Source organism: Danio rerio, chromosome 7 (genome assembly GCF_049306965.1).
Source record: "Danio rerio strain Tuebingen ecotype United States chromosome 7, GRCz12tu, whole genome shotgun sequence".
NCBI lineage: Eukaryota > Metazoa > Chordata > Actinopteri > Cypriniformes > Danionidae > Danio > Danio rerio.
The window spans coordinates 34,817,293-34,836,224 of NC_133182.1; the positions used below are offsets into that span (position 1 = coordinate 34,817,293).

Here is an 18,932-nt window from a genome sequence, read left to right on the forward strand (position 1 = left end):
ACTGTTTATCCTGTAGGCATGACAACGGAGCTTTGTAGAATGATACCATTGTAGGTCCAAATCTCTCAAACTTGTCTCACTAATGCCTGAGAGAAAAGACCAAGATGAGTGATAAAAAGGGGTGAGCAGCTTGTGTGGCCATTCAGATCAGGAGGAAATTAAGCTGTCTGCTTCAGACTAACAGTAAATCCCCCTTCTTTCAAAGACTGGTCCCTTCTAGAGTCTTCCATTCAGCTCACAGAGACAGAAGAAAGCTCGAGCTGTAGGTTCTTACCTTTAAAAGGTAAAAATGGAGAGAATGTAAGACATTTGACTTTCTCTTGGAAATATTAGCTTTTTTGCTATTTGAGACAGGATGGGTGCATTTGATTCCTTCCTGGTTTAACACACTATAAACACAGTGAGACTTGTGACTGAGCATTAGTCATGACTAGTATTTGAAGCCACAGCCTCCTCCAATCAACATCTTTCTTTCATGCTGCCACCATTTGGTGGAGTTTAGCTGGAGTGACAGCTCTTGGAAAAGTGATATTGCTTTTCCTGACGATGATGGGTGGTGTGTGTTACTGTGCGGGTTTAAATGGCCAACTCAATGTTGTTATACATTATTCAGTTGAAGGAGTCGGCAGGATTTTTGTAGGCCTCAAGAGAGCTTTTTCCCAAGCATCAGAGCCTGCTTTATGAGTGATGCCTTCATGGCACCTCTGTTGGAGATGTTTAAGAGGAAAACCCCTTAGTTTCTTGCTTTTGAAGGCTCTCCTGCTGCCAGATTTTGAAAAATACCTTCTCCGATTTAAAATAACAATGGACATATTGGTTTGGCACTCCTGGGTTCTCGAGACTAGGCAGTACTCTCTTTTTTTTGGACTTTGTTGAATCTGAACATTCACATCACAAACCCATGAAGATCTCAAAACCTGGAATTCATTTACTCTTGAAAAGGGCCGTTAGAATGTTTTCTGTACAAGACGTGGCTCTTATATCTGACATGACTGATGCTGATGAAGAACACTCAAACATGCAGATGCTGTTTAGATCTGATAAACATCATTTGAACTTGCATCAAACACATCTTCAAGAATTTATATTTATGTTGTTTAAAACGTTATGTATCATTGCCACAATGTGTGAGAATGTTTTTCATGGAGAAGAAACCTGTAGACAGAAAAAATAGATAGATCAGTTTGTTTTCTTTTAGCTTCAGATACAGATCAAAATTATCATAGCTAGAAGATGAGCTGAAGAACGAGGACACTTTCATCCTGTTATTTCAGATGGTAGAGATATGGGTGTAGTTGAATGAGTTCCCAGACTGACTGAGTTATAGCACTGATAGGCACCAGTATGGCACATCCTAAGTGAAACACACACACACATTTAATTATACATGTACGTGAACATATCAGTCTTTGTCTGAAAAAATCTTAAAAGGCTTTTTTGTTTTAGCTTAGTACCTTACAAGTATTTTTTTATTTTTTTGATAAATATTTTGTAGAATTTTGTACACTTCAATGTGTTTTTTGTTTAGCGCTTTTCCCAATAGTTTTTGTTTTAGAAAAAAAGCAAGGATCAAAAACAAAACAATTAAGGTGTTCTGTATAGCACTGGTACCTTGTCACAAGATAATGAGTAGGGGTCGCTTGGTGATTTCTAAAAATCTAATTTATTTTATTAAACTATCAGAATACCCTATTTTATTTATAAACTAAAGAAACATTTTAAAATATGTAATAGTTACATTTTAAAAAAACAACATGCAAATAAAAAGCCATCAGCCTTTTAATTTTGTTTTCCATTGGATTGCGACCTCTGGAGTGATTACTTATATCAAAGACAAAGCAATAGGGTCAGATGCAGCAGATTGATTTTATGGCAGCAGATTGAACCTTCTGACACCTTTACGGCACTCACATACACTAAAAATCAAGGTCACAACTGAATATGGAGAATATTTTAGAGTGAGGTTCTCCAAAATTAAATGAACAATAGACTTAGACCTATTTGTGTGCATGCAAGATTTGTATATTTATAACCACCTCAGAGAATATCGGGGGTCACGAGTCACTGGCAATAGCCGCATTTCCACTGTCGGGCTACTGCAAGCCAGGGCTTTTATCGGGCCGGGCCGGGCCGGGCCAATCACCCAGGAGGTTGAGCAGTGAGGCTGAAATCATGTCGTGTTTCCACTGTCAGGCCAATAACCTGCAGCGCGGCAAGCACACTCTTCCCTAGAATGTCCCACGAATGAAACGTCACACAACCAGTTCAGCGGGGAACATGCAGACATGCACCCCATCGCATCATCACAAAACGACTAAAATGGAGACAACTGAAAAAAGCAAATTACATGTACATGTACTGCACAGCATTACATTATATGTCTATATGCATAGACATTTTCATTCATTATATTCTTTTACTCGTGTATAAATGTGAATGAGTGTGTGGATGTTTCCCAGAGATGGGTTGCGGCTGGAAGGGCATCCACTGCGTAAAAACATGCTGGATAAGATGGCGGTTCTTTCTGCTGTTTTAACCCCAGAATAATAAAGGGACCAAGCCGAAAAGAAAAAGAATGAATGAATGATAGACTTAGGAAATGTTTATAATTAATAAATAACTGTATTGACTTTCAGAGACAGCATTTCAAAAAGTTCACCCAAAAGGATGTTTGTTCAGACTACAGTTTTGATTACAGATTAAATGCTTGGTCACATTACATTACAGTTTTGTCTTTAAAATATGTACAAACAAACCCTTTTTATAGTTATTTTGGAAGATGCAATGCCCCAGTTGACATGCTTCTCCAATTTAGTCTGTTAGTTATAATGAGAAAATGATTGTGTTTATCTTTGCTGGACTCTATCAACCATTAAATTGAAATAATTTGTGATTATAACCCTATGAGGGCTGAGTGTTTACAGTTTTCGTCTTGTGTAGCCTAACTTTGGACATTCAACATAAAATCTCATTTTTTAAGAGTTTTTATCCATTAGAATGCCATTTTATTCCTTAAACCTCTTCCAAAAATGTAACTGAATTTTTGTTGCCTTTAAATGTGTCCTTATAATCTCGTGTGACGGTCGGTCCTCATACCCATGTTGGAAAACCTTCTGGTACTTTGTTGTAATGTTTTGTGTTAAAGCTTAATGTTTTGTGTGCAGGAAGGTTTTTCTCAGTCCTCCTACACTTCTAATCGCTCATCCTCTGTTTAATGCTGGTGGAATTACAATATTTACTCCAAGTGCACCTGTGCATCAGCTTAGCTCTCAGCTGTGCTATGTTGTTTTTTAGTTCATTCTTTCCCATGCTCTTTATCTTTCTTTCTCTCAACATAAACATATTCACTTCAACCATTGCCTTGGTTTCCATATCTGTACAATCTTACCTCAGATTCAAATCTACTCTTGTGTACGCACTCAAACACACATGCACAGGTAATTACACACAGACGATTCTCTAAGGCAGTCTGTGAATGACTTATGCATATCTTTTAGCCTACATGCCAAAGCCACTTGATGTGCTAGATAGATTTCTTTAGCTATACAGTAAGTGGTATTGTTAGTACATAGCGCGAAAGCTGGTAGGGTAGAGCTATATTTAGAGGGGTTTTTTAGCATTTGAATGAAAAATAATAAATAAAAGATACAGTAACTATTATGTGTTTAACAAAGAATAGGAAATGATGGTCATATTAAACCACATGGTGAGACCTGTTAAAGTCAGAGTACGTGTTGTGTCATTCTGGAGAATGTGTGATGTCCGTGACCAAGACAGATGCACAAGTCATGCCAACCTATAGGAATTTCCTAAATGTTTAACGACTGATTAAACATCATTGTTTGAAACACATATAGGCATAATTAGTAATTTTTAACTAATGTACATATAGCCTACTTAAATGTTTGCCTAGTTTTATTACCAATAAAAAAAAACACTGCGCAAATGGAAAAAAGAAAAAAAACATTGTCTGCACTTTACTGTAAAGGATGGACACGAATCAATAAAACTGTATGAAAGAAACAAATGAGAAAAAAAGTCTGCGTATGTAAATTTAGAAACATGTAATAATGAGGTGAATGTAAAAATACCTACTTCACAAACAGCAACTGTGTATTTTTTCATATTACAATAGTACATTTTATTGTGCTGTAAAATGTTTAGGACGTTTAATTTACTGATGTGTAAAAACTACAGCAAGAAATGAAGTGAGGGCACAGGATGTTTGAACCATGCAAGCATATTTACAATCTCTTGCACTTTTAATAAAATCATTTAATTACAAATGTCAGTCAGTAAACTCATTAGTTATGTAATTAACAGCAATACTGATTAGTACTGACCGGTCAGTGATGACATGCAAGGTGTGTTATTCACAGACAACAACCAGTGAAACTAATTAGACAGTCTCTTCTGGGTATTACAAATCTTTACTGCTAATAAATACAGTCATATAAATATTTATATGCTTATCTGTACCAAGGTTATAATAGTTTTAGATTTTTCATAGTTTTAGTTTTTATTTTGTTTTGACTTTTTGTTTTCAAATTCAGTTTTAATTATATGTGCAGTATTATCGGTTCACCGCTTCTTGAATCTGATCTCATTGTACTGTTCTACTAACTTAATAACTGTGGAAATTGGTTTATTTTAAGTCAGAGGTAGTAACAGGCATGTTAAATAGTAAGCAGTTTGTGGATAAGAGTGCTTACTGGAGTAGTGAATCATTTCAAATTATTCAGTTCAATTTGGTGAACTAGTTCAACCAGTTCACTTAGAAGATTCTGTTAAAATGAACGATTCATTCGCGATCAAGATCACTAATACAGAAATAAAAAGCCATTATTGGGCACAAATGTTTTACATTAATCCTTTAAGTCTCGGCTTGGGTCGTATTTAATGCCGTCACTGTGTTGCTGTCATGTCCAGTCAATTTTATTTTATTTTTTTTATCACGGGAGCAACAGCAAGGACAGACCGGAGGAGGACTGGCTTGATCTGGGCAATTGCATCAGGGTTACTCTAAGGTGACTTACGGGTCAAACACGTGGCAGCGCAAAGTAAATAGATTTACTTTTAAAAGGCCTACAGTAGGCTTATGTATTAAATACATTTACAAAGACAAAAAAGAAGGACGTTTTTGCTATAATTTTAGTTTGTTTCAGTTAGTTTTGTATGTACACAATACAGTTTCAGTTAGTTCTGGTTTTTAAAAAACTTTAGTTTTTTATTATTATTTCAGTTAATGAAGATTATTTAATATTTTATTTGTTTTTTCATTCATTTTCATTAACTATAATAACCTTCATCTGTACTTACCATTTTTTTGACTGTTGCCATTTCGTGACTTAACAATTAGTAGATTAGTGTTGGCTGCATTTAGCTGTTTTTGTTTCTGTAACCTTTAGTTGAAGAATTGCATATTACAGATTGGTTCAATGATTGTGGGGATATATTCGGCGAGAAAAAGCGATTACATGTACTTAATTCCTTGATTAAACAATCACCAACTGTGAACAAGATCAACCACCAAGTTGTGGCTGGCAGTAGATCAGATCATGCTTATGAAGCACAAACAGACACAAGCTAGGCTAGAGGCCTACTTCTTAAAGTGTGACAGGAGCAGCTGTTATTTTTAGCAGAGTTTTAGTCGCTCCCTGCACTGGCTATAAGAGTCGGGTTTCACCGGCAGTTACTGTTCTTCTCTGAACTTCTTTGAGAGAAAGCCTCTTGATGAAAACCACCAGGGAAATTGATCAGCTGCTTACAGGACATGTGTGGACGCAGCAGAAAAAAAAGCTTGGTGTGTTTGTTGACAGGGCTGAGTCGAGTGACAAAATGTAATAAAGTCTCAAAATAAAGTGTCTATAGTTTTGTGTTTTTTTTTTAGCTTAAAATACTTCATGGATTATTTTTACCATACTGTAAATGCCCCTTTTTTTTGAGTTTTTTGAGTTTTTTTTATATCAAAAAGGGTTGCTGTCAACAAATTGCACCAGTAATGTGACAGTAATGTAATCAATGCACAAGCAATTATAACAAAAATGAATGTTTAGATTTTTTTTTTTTTTGCTACATTTTATTCTAGCCTCTTTTCACAACAAACAATAATGCGTTGTTCTTTGGATTGGAAAATGTATATTCACAGTTTTCAGTCAAGTTACTAGTACAGATGACCTGTCAAGTTTATGTTTGTGTTTAGTTATAGTTTTTTGCCCTTATTTTCATTGTCGAAATTAACACTGATTTGTTCCCGACCCCCTTTCTAGACAAGGGCAGTGTCTTAACAGCATGTTCCTCAGTTTCTCCAGCAGCAAGCAAAACAGTTTAATTCCTGATATATGGTTTTTTAAACTCACAGAAACAAAGCGCACACAAAGATTGTTGAATGTCATATGGTTTGTTATGTGAATAATTAAATTCTCTTTCATGTCAACTGCCAAATACAAAGAGCATTGTCAAAAACAAGCAATAATAAATTGCATATGTACTAGTTTATTAGATTTGTAAGGCTGCTTCTCTTGAACATACACTACTAATACATCTTAATCATCCATTGTACCCATTGAACATAAAATTTGATCTCAGGATATTGTGTGGTGGACGTTCTTTAAAAATTACGCAGTACAATCAAGGCATTTGATGGAGTTCAAAACAGTGTTTAATGATATAGAGAAAAACCCTCTTTGGACTTTTGTGTTATTAGAAATCTTTTTCTTAAACTGCAATATTATGATCTAAGGGCAGCACAGTGGCACAGTGGGTAGTACGTTTGCCTCAGAGCAAGAAGGTTGCTGGTTCGAGCCTCAGCTGGGTCAGTTGGCATTTCTGTATGGAGTTTGCACTTTCTCTCTGTGTTCGCGTGGAGTTCCTCCGGGTGCTCTGGTTTCCCCCACAAGTTTAAGACTTGCATTACAGGTGAATTGGGTAGGCTAAATTGTCTGTAATGTATGAGTGTGTATGGATGTTTCCCAGTGATTGGTTGCAGCTGGAAGGGCATCCACTGCGTAAAACATATGCTGGATAAGTCTACGGTTCATTCCGCTGTGGCGACCCTAGATTAATAAAGGGACTAATGAGTGAATTAATTATGACCTAAAGGAAGATGAAAATGTAAAAGAATATAGATGCATTCATTGGTCTGATGGGCAGCGCATTGCTTTTAATTCAGCTGGGATTATCTGTAGCTTAACTGAGGTCATCTGGCTTCTTCATTAAGTGTATAAGTAGTAAAAATCCTATTGTATTTATGTCAGTACTGTTGCTAAGCTAGTTCTTCTTCTAAGGGTTTGTTGTTTTTCTGCAGGACTCTGAATCTCTGGACAGCTGTATCCAGAGCACACTGTCCGCTCTCTACCCTCCATTTGAAGCCACTGCGGCCACTGTACTGTGCCAGGTGTTAGATGTGGTGGAGACAACATACCGTGGAGACGGACTGCGATACATCATCGACTTTCTGGTGCCCGCTAAACACATCCTACAGAGCATTCAGCAGGATGCATGCGTGAGTGTTCTCTATTATTATCTATTATATTTGATTTTTATTTGTTACTTTTTTAATTAAAAATAAAAATAAAATGTACAGTTGAAGTCAGAATTATTAGCCCCTTTTGTTTTTTTCTTTTCCTTTTTTAAATATTTCCCAAATTATATTTTACAAAGCAAGGACATTTTCACAGTATGTCTGATATTATTTTTTCTTCTGGAGAAAGTCTTATTTGTTTTATTTCGGCTCAGTTTTTAATTTTTTAAACACCGTTTAAGGTCAAAATTATTAGCCTCTTTAAGCTACATTTTTTCTACAGAATAAACCATCGTTATACAATAACTTGCCTAATTACCCTAACCTGCCTAGTTAAAGTAATTAACCTAGTTAAGGTGTATAGAAGTGTCTTGAAAAATATCCTGTAAAATATTATGTACTGTCATCATGGCAAAAAATATAAATGATTTAAAATAATTAAAATGAAATAATTTAAATAATTCAGTTATTAGAAATGAGTTATTAAAACTATTGGGTTTAGAAAGGTGTTGTAAAAATCTCTCCGTTAAACAGAAATCGGTGAAAAAAATAAACAGGGGGGCTAATCATTCAGGGGGACTAATAAATCTGATTATAACTGTGTGTAATTGAAATATATCATAATAAAAAATGTTGAAATAAATTAAGAAATACAGCTACAAGCGAACGGAAACCCTAAATCTAGGTTTTTAAAAGACATAGACATGTATATACAGGCATTCAACAGGATGTGAGTGACACATTTCCCTTTCATTCTTTTCTTCTCTCTTACTCACAGCTTCAGTCATTTAGTCCTTTTGTTTTATTATTAAAGTTATGACTGTAGTGTGTTCATGCTTTCTCTGCCAGTCTCTGGATGTGTTTTGTCACGTCTTTTTTTGTATATCATGTTTTGATAGCTGAGCCCCCACTCATTATTAGTCATCATGAGGGTGTGTACCTGGATCACATACACACATTGAAACACAAGGCACAGCAAGCCAGTGGGCCTGATTGTTTTTGTTAGTGCTTCTTGTTTTGGTTATTTGAGAAGAAGCCCCCAGAAGTCCTATTAGTGCTGTAGAGCTTTAAAATCTTTCCCAGATAGGTCTTTGCTATGGGCCTCACACACAACACAGATACACATACACACGCATCCTCAACACAGCTGTCAACACATACATCTTTTTTACACTCAACTTCAGCTGCTGGTTTCTTGGTTACAGTTTTCTTTGTGACACCCCCATATGCTACTCGCACAGCATAGAGTATTTGACAAACAGAGGACTGGAAATTGCATGAGTTGGACACAGACTCATACTGCTGAAAAGACATGCCATCATAATTGAGCTGCAGCTTGGAGAACCCCATGTTGGCATGGGTTTCCTGGGTTGCAGCTGGAAGGGCATCTGCTGTGTAAAACATATGCTGGATAAGTTGGAGGTTCATTCCACTGTGGCGACTACTAATAAATAAAAGAACTAGGGCAAAGGAAAATACATTATTAAAATCATATTTAGGTTGGGGAGGTTAATTGTAGGTGATTTTCGTCATTTTGTCAGTAAAGCCTGTTCATGTAAACCTCTTGCTAAGCATTCAGATGGAGCAGCAGTACTACACATAACCACCAATAAGGTGCGCTAACTTTGATTTTGATATGGAATTCAGTTCAGTTGGACGATAAGATTCTTTGTGATAATGACTTACAGCTTTGAATTACAGAATGAATGAATTAGGAGGAATTACAGCTTTGTGTAGTAAATGCTAAGTCCAAACTCACTTTATAACTTCAGTTGAGTGATTGAAATAAATTCTTACATGAGATGATTTAGTAGTCATGTATCTATTAGACATGCTGAATCTATGAAAGCAGTTAAATCTTCTGTTGATTCAGCAACTGCTTTGTGGATTTCCTGGGTTTCGTCTTTGTGTGTGTTTATTGGTTTCTGCACAAGAGCTCCCTCTGGCCTTTGATGGAGAGTTACTGTTGGTCACACCATGCTTCCCTGACAGGATGTGCATGACAGTCGTAGCTTTGCTTGATTATGTTTGCGATTTTCATTTTCACAAAACATTAGACTGATACTTTTTAAGTTTTTTATTTTATTAAGATGAATTATTTCTTTAATCAGACTGAAATTAAACATTTAACTTGTAAATAAAGGTCCAAGTTTGGACTGTTGATGCGTCTGATAACAATGAGGTAGGGCTGGGTGATTAATCAAAAGGGATCTAAATCGACATTCAGAACCTATAATTGATCTAATTTTTCCAGGTCAGTTTTTTCCAATTACTTTTCCCTCTCTTCCTATGTGGAGTCACGTGGTCACTCTGTTAAGGCTGATTTATACTTCTGCATCGAACACATGGGTGTTACATTTTAAGCCTTGTTAAAATGTAACTCCACGTTGCACCTTTGCACTACATTGACGATGATGCCTTGAGATGGCATATTTTCCAATATTTTTATTACAGTAAAATTATTATGGTTTACAGAAGGTGCAAGAAAGCACTGCTTAAAGCATTATTTACAGAATATGAGTTATTATATTAAAATATCAGAGTTATTTTGTTTAGAAGAGATACTGCTTATTTTATACTTTTAATATGAAAAGCATTGAAAACAATTTATTTTGTTTCCAAAAGTGCAAGCTATTTATTTTCACATATTTATAAGAAGAAAGTGACAGTTGGTTTAAGGCAGTGTGAAAGTAGATCATTCAATCATTTTAATATCAAGTAATGCACGCTTCATTCAGAATTCTCTCACCTGTAATATGTGAGCATATTTACCATACAAAACTTGTCAGTAAACTATAAGATGGAAAAAATGAATAAATAAATAAATGAAGTAATTGTTCATTAATTGTAATCAAGTTAAAATGTTCAAGTTATCTAGATTTAGATTTTAGGCCAAATCGCCCAGCCCTCTAATGAGGCCTCACAAGCACCCATCATCTTTGCTCTGCTCTGCTCTTTCGCACAAAGGAAAATCTGTGATGTTTCATGCACTGAAAGCAAGCATCAGGGGAGAGCGGGAATGGTTTCAGTGTGCACCTGGCAAAAGACCCTTTCACAGGACCCCTACTAGTTTATTTATACCCCGTTTTAGTGTCTCTGTTTTTGTAGTTTGTGTGTATGAGTATGGGCATTTCTGCTCTCGTGAACACTGTGGGAAAAGCGGCTGCCTGCTGCACCTGGGGTCAGTGGAGTATCTCCAGGTCTGTCTCTTCATCCGCAGTGGTGGGGGCCACAGCTTGAAGGTGAATGAGGGTATAATAATGGGAAACAGAAGCTTGAACTGAGAGGTCTGTGTATAAAAAGTCCTTTCACCCCTTCTTACCCTCAGTACAAGGACATCCAACCCTCCTTCCTCCCTTGCCCTTCTCTGCCTTTCAAAGGAAACGGGTCATTTTCAGCCGTCCGAAGTCAACTTGAGCAGAATATTCATTTCATCACTGGTATATATCTGAAAGCACGTTTGCATCAAGTTACAAATACTTGGTCAGCATTAAAGTCTGTAATTTGACTGTCAAGGCATATAGGAAGCAATCTCCTGAACTGGAGTTGTTTCAGGACTCCAAGGCTCCTTCTTTTCTCATTCTTAGTACGATTGTGTTGTATTAAACAGAATTCACTCAGGGTACAGATTGACTCCAGGGCTCTCGCTCTCTTTCTGAAGTAGGGTTGTAATAAATATCCAAACTGTCTCAATGAATTCTATGAAAAAGGAGTCTTTTATAATCCCTGTCTACTTGATCTTATTATCTATATTATTCACTGAATTGCATTACTTAAACTAAATTTTAAAATAAGGCAAGTGTGACAGCATTTTGTCCTTTTGTTTAATCGTTTGCATAATAAATAATGAATAAATAATTGTTAAATTTTATTTAATTTAAATAAATGTATTACTTTTATTGTTGTTTTTTCTGTTTCTCTTAAAATCCTAGGGAGTAGGCCAAATTGAACAGTTGTAAGCAATAAGGTGCTTATTTGCCCAAAGCACATGTACAACAACATGTTGAGATGTTCTTAGAAGACATACATTTTCTTATTTTCTACTTGGATCAAAATGGGATATACAGTTGATATCAGAATTATTAGCCCCCCTTTAAATATTTTTTTCTTTTTTAAAAATTTTTCCTAAATAATGTTTAACAGGGCAAGGAAATTTCATATGTCTGATATATTTATTATTATTTTTTCTGGAAAAAGTCTTATTTGTTTTATTTAGGCTTGAATGAAAGCAGTTTTTAATTTAATTAATTTTTGATTTTAATTAAATAACCCCTTTAAGCAATTTTTTTTCAGATAGTCTACAGAACAAACCATCATTATACAATAACTTATCTAATTACTAGAGCCAGACAGAATCTGCGAAGGTTTTTTGCTATTTCTGCTAAGAATTTTGGTAAAAATTTGCGGATTTCTGCAGAATTATTTTGGGAGTGTCATAACTAAAACCTTAATGTGTGAAATAAAAAATAATATCTTTTTAACTTTTATTTAATTTTTAAAATGCAAATCCAATTAGATCCACAATTTTTGGTCAACAAAGCAATTCTCTCATATAATCAATCTACTAATAGACAGAAAATATTACCGTACAAACTGCATAGTACATAAATCAGATGAACATTTTGACATTAGTCAATAATATTACTGTAATTTAAAAACTGAATAAATATAGATTTACACACATTTATTCAAGTAAATAAATAGAATTAATGATGGGCGGAAAAACTGCAGAAATCTGCGGAATTCTACGCACACAGATTCTGTGTGGGCCTATTAATTACCCCAATCTGCCTAGTTAATCTAATTAACCTAGCCTTTATACCGCTTCACTTGAAGCTGAATAGAAGTGTCTTAAAAATATCTAGTAAAATATCATTTACTGTCATCATGGCAAAGATAATATTAATCAGTTATTACAAATGATTATGTTTAGAAATGTTTTGAAAAAAATCTTCTCTCCGTTAAACCTAAATTAGGAAAAAAAATAAACAGGGGTGCTAATAATTCAGGGGGGCTAATAATTCTGACTTCAACTGTCTATAGCATCAGGATGTGTTGTGCCTGGACTGTAATTGCATTCTAATAGTACAATGCTTTTTTCCTCCTAGACGTGTTTGAGTATATGTAATTGTGTACTGTATGTGTAAAATAAGGTGTGGACTTGTGAATTAACAAATTATTAAATATATTAAGCTGTGTAACTGTGAGGCGACATGGTGGTTCAGTGGTTAGCACTGTCGCCTCCAAGCAAGAAGGTCGCTTGTTCGAGCCTCGGCAGTGTAAAAATATTTTTTAAAGATTTATATATCCAAAAAAGCTTTTTATATAAAAGACAGACAGTAATTGATTGCCTGACTGACTGAGTCTCTGTCTTTTCTCTACAGTTCCCATACTGTGGTTTTCTGTTCCGTCATGAAGGATGGCCACTGTGTGTCCATGAGAAGGTCATAATCCAGCTCTCCTCTTTGGACTGGCGTGTATTACGGCCCAGCGACTTCTACTTGCAGGTGACACCATCTGCCAAAAGCCCCCCGCGCATCAAAGTGAAGTGTCTGGCTGTTACCGGGCAGCATGCGGAGGAGCTGGACGTGCCGGAGCTAGCATATACCTCTCTATTCACCATGGACTGGCTGGACTCCATCAACCAGGAGAGGAGTGTGGTCAGAAGAGCTGCTCTGGAACACTGTCTTTTATCAGCGGATAATGATATTTTTAGGGTACCGTGGGAGGATATTGTTCACCCGGAATTTATCAGCAGACCCTCCAAAGTTGCAGAACAAAGTGGAAGTCGAAGGGTTGCCAAAGAAGTTGCAAATGGAGACGGGCGAGACTCTGATGTAGAACAAGACAACAATCCTGAGGACATACAATGTAGAACTTTTTATGACCCTTCCACGGACCATTCAGGGGATATGGATTGTCAGAGCAAGGAAGTTAAGCTCCACCCTGTTCTTAGTGAGATTAATAAAGATATCAGTGGGAGGAGCTCTAGCAGCACTGCGGACGATTCAGAGGGCGAGTATGTGGAGCTAGCTGATATCTCCTTACCACGCTTTTCCCCACAAAAGGGCTCTCTTACTCAAGCCATTAGCATGAACTATAGAAATCTACATAAACCTCAGACTCCTGTTTCCACTCAGCTTAAAACCAAACCAGATGAGAGTCTTTTGAAGAATGGTGCATGCTCTCAAAGCATGGTGTGTGCCATGATGATCGAGGAAAGCCTGAGTGATACCTACCAACCAGTGATCCTTACTCCCACTGCTCCTGCAGAGGCAGAGCGTCCGCTCCAGCAGGTGGACATGTCTGAACCTGCCTGTGCAGCAGGTACAGCTTCCTTTGACAGTGTGTCTGAGCATGAGTCTGAGAGAGAGCTATTATCTCAACACTCTGACTGTGAGGACGCTTCACTATCTGATATTTCAACAATTAACATATCGCAAACAGACATTAAACCAATCAACACATCACAACTAGACAACAATGTAGTCTGCAAATCACAAGACAGTGAACCAGACAGTACATCACAATTAGACAAGAATCTAGTGAACACATCACAAACAGATACTGAATCATTGAGCATGTCTCAATTAGACCATAATTTGGACTGCACATCACATCCAGATGTTAACCAGAAACCATCAAGTATATCTCAACTAGAACTTGAACCACTAACCGTATCTCAGCTTGACAGCAAGCTAATCAGCACATCACAACCTGATAGCACATCACAGTTAGTCAGCGAACCAGTCAAGACATCACTAGATGTAGAACCAGTAAGCACATCTCATGTAGACAACAAACCAGTCAGCACATCACAACCGGACAGCACATTACAGCTGGTCAGTGAACCAGTCAAGGCATCACAAGATGGTGAACCAGTAAGCAGATTTCATGTAGACCTCAAACCAGTAAGCACATTACAACCAGACAGCCAACCAGTCATCACATCAGTCAATGAGCCATTTAGGACCTCACAACCAGACAATAAATCAGTAAGCACAACTCAACTAGACTGCAAACCAGTTAGTGTATCACAACACAACAAACAAGAAAGCAAATCTGTCAACACATCCGTTGACAATGAGCCAGTCCAGACATCACAGCCAGACACTGAGTCACTAAGAATATCTCAATTTGACAGCAAACCAGTCAGCAACTCTCAACTAGACAGCAAACAAGTCAGCATTACACAACTAGTCAATGAGATATTTAGTACACCACAACCAGACAATAAATCGGCGAGCACAACTCAACTAGAAAGAAAACTAGTTTGCGCATCACAAGACAACAAACAAGAAAGCAAATCTGTCAACACATCAGTAGACAGTGAGCCAGTCAAGACATCACAGACAGACACAGAACCGCTAAGAATATCTCAGTTTGATAACAAACCAGTCAGCAACTCACAACTAGATGGCAAACAAGTCAGCATTTCACAACTAGTCAATGAGATATTTAGTACACCACAACCAGACAATAAATCAGTGAGCACAACTCAACTAGACAGTAAGCTAGTTAACACATTACAAGACAAACAAGAAAGCAAATCTGTCAATAATTCAATAGACAATGAGCCAGTCAAGACATCACAGCCAGACACAGAACCGCTAAGAAGGTCTCAGTTTGACAGCAACCCAGTCAGCAACTCACAGCTAGATGGCAAACAATTCAGCATTTCACAACTAGTCAGTGAGATATTTAGTACAACGCAACCAGACAATAAATCAGTGAGCACAACTCAACTAGATGGCAACATAGATAGAACATCACAATTAGACAGCAAACAAGAAAGCGTCTCTCAAACAGACAGCAAACCAGTCAGCATATCACCAGACAATGAGCCAGTGAAGACATCACAACCACAACTAGAAAGCACATTACACCCAAACAGCAAACAAGCAAGCATGTCACAACTAGTCAATGAACACATCCAGACCTCACAGCCAGACCTAAAACCAGTAAGCATTGCTCAACTCTACAGTGAAGATGCTAAACCAGATGGATACGCTGATGTCAAACCAATAACCACTGAGCTAGACAATGGACTAGTGAGCACATCACAACCAGATAACCAACCAGTTGACACACCACAAGCAGAATGTACAACAGTTAACATAACCTTACCAGAGGGCAACCCCAATGACACATCATATATTGTCAACCTGCCGCTAAGTACATCACAACCAAACAGCAAAACAGTTCATGTGGAGCAAGCAGACATAAATGTAATTAATACATCACAGCCAGAGACTGAAATGTTATCTTGTGTTTTGGAAAGGGAGAACTCAGAACAGGTTTCTCCAGCTTATATTGAACTCATTGTGTCAGATCCTTATGCAGAAGTCAGATGTGAATCTAAAGAGCTGAGAGTTAATTGTGATCTTGAAGGCAGTTGTGGTTCACAGAACAACAGAGCGTCACTTGCCGAGACAGTAGCTGAGAGTGTGTCTTCGCAAAATCAGATTGATCAAACAGGCAATAGCCTGTATCAGATGCACAAACCCATCCATACACCATCTGAGCAAATGCATGATCTTCCTACCATAAAAGAAGACCATCAGACATTCAGTAGCAGTTCTCATAACACGAATGAATCTGTTGGTGATTTAAGTCCCATTGCAGAAGAAGATGGTGGGTCTGTTACAGCTGCTCTGTATAGTGAGCATGTAGCCTTAGTTTCTGTCACCACAGTGCCTGGGGAGAATCCAGTTACACTCATTTCACAGGGTCAGGTGGGGACAGAGTCTCCTGAGGACAGAATCAACCAGACAGAGGTGGAACTTCAGACAAAGGAAGAACGTGCAGTACAAAACGTAGCTGGAATGCCACCTTGTAAGGGGGCTGAAATGGTAGAAAAGAAAAGCAGTAGCGAGGCAGAAATCAAAACTGATGAGAATGATGTAGTGGCAGTGTGTAGGCAAGAGGAAGTTGAGACTTCACAAACAGGTCTAGTAGATGCTACGCCCAAGTCTGACGTGCAAGTTCAGGAGGAGGTCAGCTCCCCTGTAGAAACAGATGAGAAGAAACAAACCAGTGTTCAAGAAAAAGGGGTGGAGGAAGAGGAGGTCAAGGCCAAAACTGTGAGGGAGCAAGAGGCCATAGTGACCAGCAATTCTGAAAATAGAGTCCAGTCAGCATGCTCTGAAGTGCTTGATCCAGCCTCTGATGTCCCGAACACAAATGGACACATGCATGCTCAGGACACTCCCACCACTGAACTAAAAGGGCAAATAACAAAGGAGGAGGATGGAAAAGGGGCAGAGGAGAAAAGGCAAGAGGATGAGATTGCTTCTTCTGTCAATGGCTCTCAAAAAGAGCATCAGCAGCAAGCAGACATGGACTCCAGCTTCCATCAGCAGGAAGAGCAAGGTAGAGTCATCTTTGCCAAAGTCCATCCCGCTTACCTTTACTTTATCCCTTTTTACCCCTCCTACTTTTTCCTTCCATTTTCCGTTCTCCATCCAGTTTCTTCACCTTAACAGATGCATCTAAGTTTTGAACTGCTTTAGATGCATCCAAAGATTTTTTTCCATTTTCACATCTGATGAAGAAAAGACCTGCTTCCCTTCCTTCTAATTTATTCCTCTACTTTATTCATAACCCACTTTCTACAGTTTCTATGATCTTCCTCACATTTTTATTACCTAAATCACTATACCTTACTTCTGTTCATTATAATCCCCTTGTTTAACTTTTCTAAATGGTGTTTCATGCATGAGTTGTGTTCTGCTTAACAAACCGCCTTTGTGGTTTGCAGCAGTTGTTCACTGCAGTGAGTCATTTTTATCATCATTCATTCATTGCCATGTCCACCTAGTATATTTACTCTAGATTAGTTGACTGGCTCCGGTGTTTCGACATTTAGGCCTTTTGACAGGTTACAAATGCCTCTCAAATGGTCCGTGCTACGGCCTGATAGAGCTGCTTTTCTATTCGTTCTGAAAGGGAAGCGTGGGAGGCTCTGGTTTTACTTAGACTGGGTTCTTTACAAGGACCAGGTTCGTAGCAGGTCATGTTCCGGCCTCTAGACAGTTTGTTTTCAAATTTAGACGCACATTAATTCCACTGAACAACGTCCAAGACAGACGCCATTTTACATCTGAACTGCGAAAGGAAACAGCTGAAGAGAAGCCTGGGTCATGTGCTGGATTTCTGCTTTGTGTACTTTAGTAACTCAATCCTACTTTCATTTAGATTCAACTATTTTTGGACATTTGTTGCAGTTAAATCAGATGAGAAGTGTTAATCTATTTCAGGAGTTGCTCGTCTGCACATAATACAGTTTAGCATTAAATTTCTTATTATTTTCTTCCAAATAGTTGAACGATGATCTGTCATATATTTTTAATTAGGGTGCCACATTGAAAATTAAGCAGATGTTTCTGCTAGTGTGTCATCTCTTCTTCCAGAGGATTTGGTTGCCTTGGATGTGTTCACCTGGCTCAGGTGTGCTACAGGTGTGAAGAAAGATATATGAGATGAGGTGAGGTGGGTGGGCCCTGAGCACAATTCCTTCTGTGGGACCTCTGAAATTGCAGGGGGTAAGCAGAGGTGGATGTTTATGTGTGTGTGTCCGGGGTTATAGATGGAGTGTTTAAGTAGTAGAGAATGGCTGGGGGTTGCATTTCTTTGAAGACAGGAACAGCAGAAAGAAGAAATGATGGTGTGTTTGTTGTGGTGGATTGACTATGATGGATCTGATTCTCTCTGTCCTAGTGGGTGGTTCACAAACCCTAAACATATTTTTTTTCCAGTTTTACTACTAGACTGTGTTATCTTTAAGTGGATAAATTGTAAGCTTATCTGCCTGTTTTGATTTTGTCATTTTTATACAATATTCTTTTACCCATATATTCATTTTTTCAGCGGATTTCAGGATCTACTCTTAATCCATTGTTTCATGTTTAAGTTTTGGTCTGCTTTTTTGTTTGGTTAAGAAAGTAATACCTTAAACCTTCATGTGTCAGCAATTTTTTGAGAGAGAACTTGGGTATTTTTAGTCTCAAACGGAAAATTACCCTTGGACAAAGCTTTTCTAAGATCTATAAAATATTTTTGAAAGCAGTATGGACTTTGATGAGAATTCAGCCTGTGAAAGTAAAAGCTGATGAGCTGCCCAGATGGAAGACACACACACACACACACACACACACACACACAAACACACACACACACACACACGCACACATGCAGACAGACGCAAAGACAGGTAACACATACATTTACAAACTGACTAAAGATCTAGATAGTATACTATTGAGAAGCTCCATAAGTAAGTTTCTGCTTGTAAGCAATATTTTATTTGTGACCGCTTGGCTAGATCATATCAATTATCACTTTAAAATCCTTACAACTGGCATGCATATAATATTTATGCACATTCAGCATGTAATCATAGTCAGTCTAA

General features: G+C 37.6%; 1 protein-coding gene across 24 annotated transcripts in view; it reads left to right on the forward strand.

Annotated features, from left to right (window-relative positions):
• The window catches only part of plekhg4 (pleckstrin homology domain containing, family G (with RhoGef domain) member 4), a 119,357-nt gene that overhangs the window by 50,096 nt on the left and 50,329 nt on the right, over positions 1-18,932 (forward strand). For 12 of the 24 annotated variants that reach the window (XM_073908649.1, XM_073908643.1, XM_073908650.1 and 9 more), the window contains 2 exons: positions 7,307-7,504; positions 12,907-16,894. In XM_073908649.1, coding sequence (XP_073764750.1) covers positions 13,144-16,894 — 3,751 coding nt within the window. In that variant the 5' untranslated portion in view covers positions 7,307-7,504; positions 12,907-13,143. The remainder of the gene's footprint in view (positions 1-7,306; positions 7,505-12,906; positions 16,895-18,932) is intronic. The other 12 variants (XM_073908658.1, XM_073908654.1, XM_073908655.1 and 9 more) reach the window with 1 other exon arrangement.